Source organism: Drosophila rhopaloa, unplaced genomic scaffold, assembly GCF_018152115.1.
Source record: "Drosophila rhopaloa isolate 14029-0021.01 unplaced genomic scaffold, ASM1815211v1 contig_80, whole genome shotgun sequence".
NCBI lineage: Eukaryota > Metazoa > Arthropoda > Insecta > Diptera > Drosophilidae > Drosophila > Drosophila rhopaloa.
In genome coordinates this window covers 742,146-748,318 of record NW_025335179.1, presented here as the reverse complement: position 1 = coordinate 748,318, position 6,173 = coordinate 742,146, and the positions used below count along the sequence as shown (strand labels likewise).

The 6,173-nt window shown below is 41.2% G+C and overlaps 2 protein-coding genes across 2 annotated transcripts; both read left to right on the top strand.

The window, feature by feature from the left end:
* The first annotated feature begins 662 nt into the window (after positions 1-662).
* On the top strand, positions 663-1,545 carry LOC123038112 (serine/threonine-protein kinase GA29083-like). The gene is made up of 4 exons (XM_044461804.1): positions 663-682; positions 750-895; positions 965-1,114; positions 1,179-1,545. The coding sequence occupies exons 2-4, from the start codon at positions 812-814 to the stop codon at positions 1,458-1,460; spliced, it is 516 nt and encodes a 171-aa protein (XP_044317739.1). The 5' UTR covers positions 663-682; positions 750-811; the 3' UTR covers positions 1,461-1,545.
* Positions 1,546-4,450: 2,905 nt separating this feature from the next.
* LOC123038111 (serine/threonine-protein kinase GA29083-like) lies at positions 4,451-5,257 on the top strand. The gene is made up of 4 exons (XM_044461803.1): positions 4,451-4,470; positions 4,521-4,666; positions 4,733-4,882; positions 4,947-5,257. The coding sequence occupies exons 2-4, from the start codon at positions 4,583-4,585 to the stop codon at positions 5,226-5,228; spliced, it is 516 nt and encodes a 171-aa protein (XP_044317738.1). The 5' UTR covers positions 4,451-4,470; positions 4,521-4,582; the 3' UTR covers positions 5,229-5,257.
* Positions 5,258-6,173: the final 916 nt, after the last annotated feature.

Sequence of the window (6,173 nt, the reverse complement as noted above, 5' to 3'; positions counted from 1 at the left end):
GTAGTAGTTGATCGCGGCCTGAAGCGGCGAACGCATACGGAAGTATAACCCTTTGAACTGCTTGTTTTCATGTCAGATTCCAAAATCGTTAGCGCGTGTGTGCCACAGTCAACTGCGCACCTAGCGTTTGATAGTGTGAGTGACGTATTACTAATTCTGTAAAATGATAAGAACTTGGCAGGATTATTGGATGACGACGTTCGGGTGACAAGCTAGAATGGCGAAGTCGTCCCCTCACTCGCAAGATGCCTTCCGCTAAGATCGGCGACAAATTCAACTTCGTGCTTCGGCAGGGCAACCATTTGAAGTTTCTGACAGCAGCCAAATCGGTTGTGAACGCTTCACGCTGTACGATCCGCACGACAGATAATAGTCGAACTCCTCAATACCTAGGGGCCAAAGGCGTCTCTCTCCCTTGCCGACAGTGTTGATGCAGCATGATGTAGCATGTGACACGCAAAGCCTGGCTGAACGTTGAAAATCTCTCAACTTCGCCGTTGTGCTGAAGATCAAAGACCGCCAAACAGGTGATCCCTATGCACTGAAAATTATAGATAAAAGCAAGTGCAAGGGCAAGGAGCACTATATTGACGCCGAAGTTCGAGTCATGCAAAAGCTGGATCATCCGCATATAATATCACTTATAATGGTATCACGTATCTGGTACTGGAGTATGTAAGTGGTATGTTGATAGAGAGAAATTTGGTTGCGCAGATGCCACCCAAATTATGTTAACATAATTGTTTCAGGTGGCGATCTATTTGATGCAATTACCCAGGTGACGCGGTTCTCAGAAAGTCAGTCGCGAATTATGATTAGGCATTTGGGATCCGCCATGTCGTACCTACATTCCATGAGCATTGTGCACAGAGACATTAAGCCGGAGAACCTCTTAGTAAGACATTTGTAATTACGAATAATCATATATGTTGCATATCATTATTGGAACAATTTACATTTACAGGTTGAACTAGACGAACATGGAAAAGTTCTTGAACTAAAGCTAGCTGATTTTGGATTAGCCTGTGAGGTAACCGAACCTCTATATGCTGTCTGTGGAACGCCCACTTATGTGGCACCAGAGATTTTATTAGAAGTTGGATATGGGTTAAAGGTGGGAAATAAACTGTTATGAATTGGATTCAGTTTACTAAATTTTTCCTTTTCGGTTCTCAAAGATCGACGTTTGGGCCACTGGTATCATTTTGTACATATTACTGTGCGGCTTCCCACCGTTTGTGGCGCTTGACAACCAACAAGAACCTCTCTTTGACTCGATTATATCTGGAATTTATGAGTTTCCTGATCCATACTGGTCGGATATAGGCGACGGTGTGCGCGATTTAATCACCAATATGTTGCAGTCGGATCCGGACGTTCGGTTTACAAGCGAAGACATCCTTGATCACTATTGGACGAAGGGAAGTGAAAAGAACGAATGCAATGATAATAACAGATGAATCGTAGTCGTGTGTGGTGTTTAAATAAACTCACTTCGATTTTTTAGACGCGAGTACTTTTTGTATTATGTGTCCTAGAAAGCTATTCTATAGGCCTTAATTTATTTATACGTATAACCACAAACATTACAGAATGATAATAGTGTAGCGATAACCACAAACTAAACACGACTATCAACCAATACTGACGAAAGTTAAAAAAAAAACATTTTTAAAATTCCAATATTCACACTGCTTGCGGTGGTTTCCATTATATTATATTATTTTAAACTATTTATACGTGTACATGCAAAAATACATTTATTTTTTATTTCGTATTTTTTTTAGTTCATGCTTTTATTAATAAATAAAGAAAAGATAAAGTGTACATATTTTTAAAATCTAATAAAATTGTCGTATCGGGGTTTGAAAAATATCACGTCCTGCTTGCTTATGCCCAAAAAAAATCAAGCCAGTACTGTTCATAACACATCGCATCGAAAGTAGCTCTTATTTTCGTAATCAAAATGTTAGGGGCCTCGATCCAGTTCTTCCCAAAAAACATCACCGAATTGATGGTCTGTCGGTGCCCTCCTGTGTTATATTTCACGTCGCAGTCGGATACCTGTGATACAAAGGTTTTCACAGACAATTAACTTCGCTGGCCGATTTTCCGCGACTTTTCACGGCAATTTATATAAATAACGCAAAGCTAACGCTAGTCAAACAGTGGTTTCATATTATAGACAAAATGCATAACGACGCGATTGTAATAATTTCTAATTCACCAATCACGATGAATTCCGCTCAGTTTGGGATAACATATCTGAGCGTTTCGAAAACAAGCAATTGCTTGTTGTCAGCGAACACAAGATTCTATTTAATGTGCAGTAATTTTCAAGACTTAGGGTTAACGTTAAAGGATCGTTAGAAATATCCGGGTAAATATGTACTCGTCCAAACTCTAAGCTCACGCTTTCCTCGTGTACAATAAAGAAAAAATTCCGACATGGATTGAGTTAAACACTTTTCACATCATAACCATCGAACGTTAGAGGTCAGCGATGACGTACCACTTGTCAATCACAAGCCAACGGATCATCGCGAAGAACAAATTCCTACGATACTAAGGTACTTAAGAAGCAAATAATCCAGTACACATATGTACTCGAAAAATCTCAATTAACTCGCCTTGAACGATCAGGTTATATCCGGAGTAAGCACCCGCCATCGAAGGGTGTGGTAGGTGAAACAGCTGTGAGTACTTGTGCAATCTTGAAGCTAATGCTCAGTACAATCACTATAGCATACTTCGGATATGACCTGATCGTTCATCCAAAGTTATGCTTAATCCAATCACTAATGCTCTCTGTCGCACCATTGCAACCATTCTGTCAGTACTTCAAGCTCTTCCCAGGTCAAGAGCAGCCATTTCTGTTGCAGCAGCTGCCATTGCCTGTGATCCAGCTGAGGTGCAGATATATTTTTATATATTATACACAATTGTATAATCTGAATAATTGACAGGAACTTTCGACCGTTGTTCGACCGTGTATTCTTCTTTTCTCTTTTCTCCTCCGTTATCGTGCTCTCGCTCTCCTACGAGTCCAGATGAGCGAGCGAACAGCTGATCGCGACGTATACAAATATTGGGACAAGCAGCAACTGAACATGCCCGCCAATGCTAGACTCAGCATGAGACATCGTCGCTTGTCTTGGTCTTCCTGGCTGTGGTAGTGATGAGCTAGCTCGGTTGTGGGTTTTCGGTATCCTGTGCGTCCGTCCCTGAGTGTAACTCCAAAATACGTCCTAGTAACCATTGTGACGAAAGTAAGAAAGTCCGCTGCGGTGAGCACTTCTAGATCTTGCGCGTCAGCTGTAAGAAGGCAAAGCGGCCTTGAGTTAAGACACGCTTCTATGCTCAAGAGCACCGTGTCTAACCGACTTTACATTGGCCTTTGTCCTCCGAAGTTAGGTGACTAAGGGGGATTGAAGTTACACGTTGTCCGCTGCGACGCAAGTTTGTAGTCCTCTTAAAGCTGTTCGTACTCCGTCCTCATCTCATTGTCTGCACCCAAAAAGTTGGTTCCGTTGTTACTGTAAAGGTGCTGAATCATTCCACGTCGTCCGGTGAACCTGTCCAGAGCCAGTAAAAAATGCTCGGTGGTGATACCTGTCACCGCCTCCAAGTGCACCGCCTTTGTTGCGAGACAAATAAAAAGGGCGATACACCTTTGTAAAAGCTAGCACCTGTGTAGTCGATTTCAGCTGCGATTAATAGTCGACTAGGAAGGTTGATTAGATGAACGGGCAAGTCTCCCATAAGCTGAGATGTAGTAGTTGATCGCGGCCTGAAGCGGCGAACGCATACGGAAGTATAACCCTTTGAACTGCTTGTTTTCATGTCAGATTCCAAAATCGTTAGCGCGTGTGTGCCACAGTCAACTGCGCACCTAGCGTTTGATAGTGTGAGTGACGTATTACTAATTCTGTAAAATGATAAGAACTTGGCAGGATTATTGGATGACGACGTTCGGGTGACAAGCTAGAATGGCGAAGTCGTCCCCTCACTCGCAAGATGCCTTCCGCTAAGATCGGCGACAAATTCAACTTCTTGCTTCGGGAGGGCAACCATTTGAAGTTCCTGACAGCAGCCAAATCGGTTGTGAACGCTTCACGCTGTACGATCCGCACGACAGATAATAGTCGAACTCCTCAATACCTAGGGGCCAAAGGCGTCTCTCTCCCTTGCCGACAGTGTTGATGCAGCATGATGTAGCATGTGACTCGCAATGCCTGGCTGAACGTTGAAAATCTCTCAACTTCGCCGTTGTGCTGAAGATCAAAGACCGCCAAACAGGTGATCCCTATGCACTGAAAATTATAGATAAAAGCAAGTGCAAGGGCAAGGAGCACTATATTGACGCCGAAGTTCGAGTCATGCAAAAGCTGGATCATCCGCATATAATATCACTTATAATGGATGTGGGCCAACATACAAATACGTATCTGGTACTGGAGTATGTAAGTGGTATGTTGATAGAGAGAAATTTGGTGCAGCAGATGCCACCCAAATTTCAGGTGGCGATCTATTTGATGCAATTACCCAGGTGACGCGGTTCTCAGAAAGTCAGTCGCGAATTATGATTAGGCATTTGGGATCCGCCATGTCGTACCTACATTCCATGAGCATTGTGCACAGAGACATTAAGCCGGAGAACCTCTTAGTAAGACATTTGTAATTACGAATCATATATGTTGCATATCATTATTGGAACAATTTACATTTACAGGTTGAACTAGACGAACATGGAAACGTTCTTGAACTAAAGCTAGCTGATTTTGGATTAGTCTGTGAGGTAACCGAACCTCTATATGCTGTCTGTGGAACGCCCACTTATGTGGCACCAGAGATTTTATTAGAAGTTGGATATGGGTTAAAGGTGGGAAATAAACTGTTATGAATTGGATTCAGTTTACTAAATTTTTCCTTTTCGGTTCTCAAAGATCGACGTTTGGGCCGCTGGTATCATTTTGTACATATTACTGTGCGGCTTCCCACCGTTTGTGGCGCTTGACAACCAACAAGAACCTCTCTTTGACTCGATTATATCTGGAATTTATGAGTTTCCTGATCCATACTGGTCGGATATAGGCGACGGTGTGCGCGATTTAATCACCAATATGTTGCAGTCGGATCCGGACGTTCGGTTTACAAGCGAAGACATCCTTGATCACTATTGGACGATGGGAAGTGAAAAGAACGAATGCAATGATAATAACAGATGAATCGTAGTCGTGTGTGGTGTTTAAATAAACTCCCTTCGATTTTTTAGACGCGAGTACTTTTTGTATTATGTGTCCTAGAAAGCTATTCTATAGGCCTTAATTTATTTATACGTATAACCACAAATATTACAGAGTGATAATAGTGTAGCGATAACCACAAACTAAACACGACTATCAACCAATACTGAGGAAAGTTAAAAAAAAAAAACATTTTTAAAATTCCAATATTCACACTGTTTGCTGTGGTTTCCATTATATTATATTATTTTAAACTATTTATACGTGTACATGCAAAAATACATTTATTTTTTATTTTGTATTTTTTTTAGTTCATGCTTTTATTAATAAATAAAGAAAAGATAAAGTGTACATATTTTTAAAATCTAATAAAATTGTCGTATCGGGGTTTGAAAAATATCACGTCCTGCTTGCTTATGCCCAAAAAAAATCAAGCCAGTACTGTTCATAACACATACGGCATCGAAAGTAGCTCTTATTTTCGTAATCAAAATGTTAGGGGCCTCGATCCAGTTCTTCCCAAAAACCATCACCGAATTGATGGTCTGTCGGTGCCCTCCTGTGTTATATTTCACGTCGCAGTCGGATACCTGTGATACAAAGGTTTTCATAGACAATTAACTTCGCTGGCCGATTTTCCGCGACTTTTGACAGGACTTTTTGACAGGAACTTTCGACCGTTGTTCGACCGTGCATTCTTCTTTTCTATTTTCTCCTCCGTTCGCTTGTGATTTAGCGTCGCTTGTGAACAGTTGTGTTTACCTTTGTGCTCTGAGTTTTTGTATTTTTTCAGTGATTTTGTGCGAGTGTTTTGTGTTAATTTATTTACAAAGCTTAACTTAATACATATCTGCGTTAGAAATTTTAAATAGATCTCCCAGTAAACGGGTATGTGTTTAGAAATTGTTTTAACATTTCTATTAGATT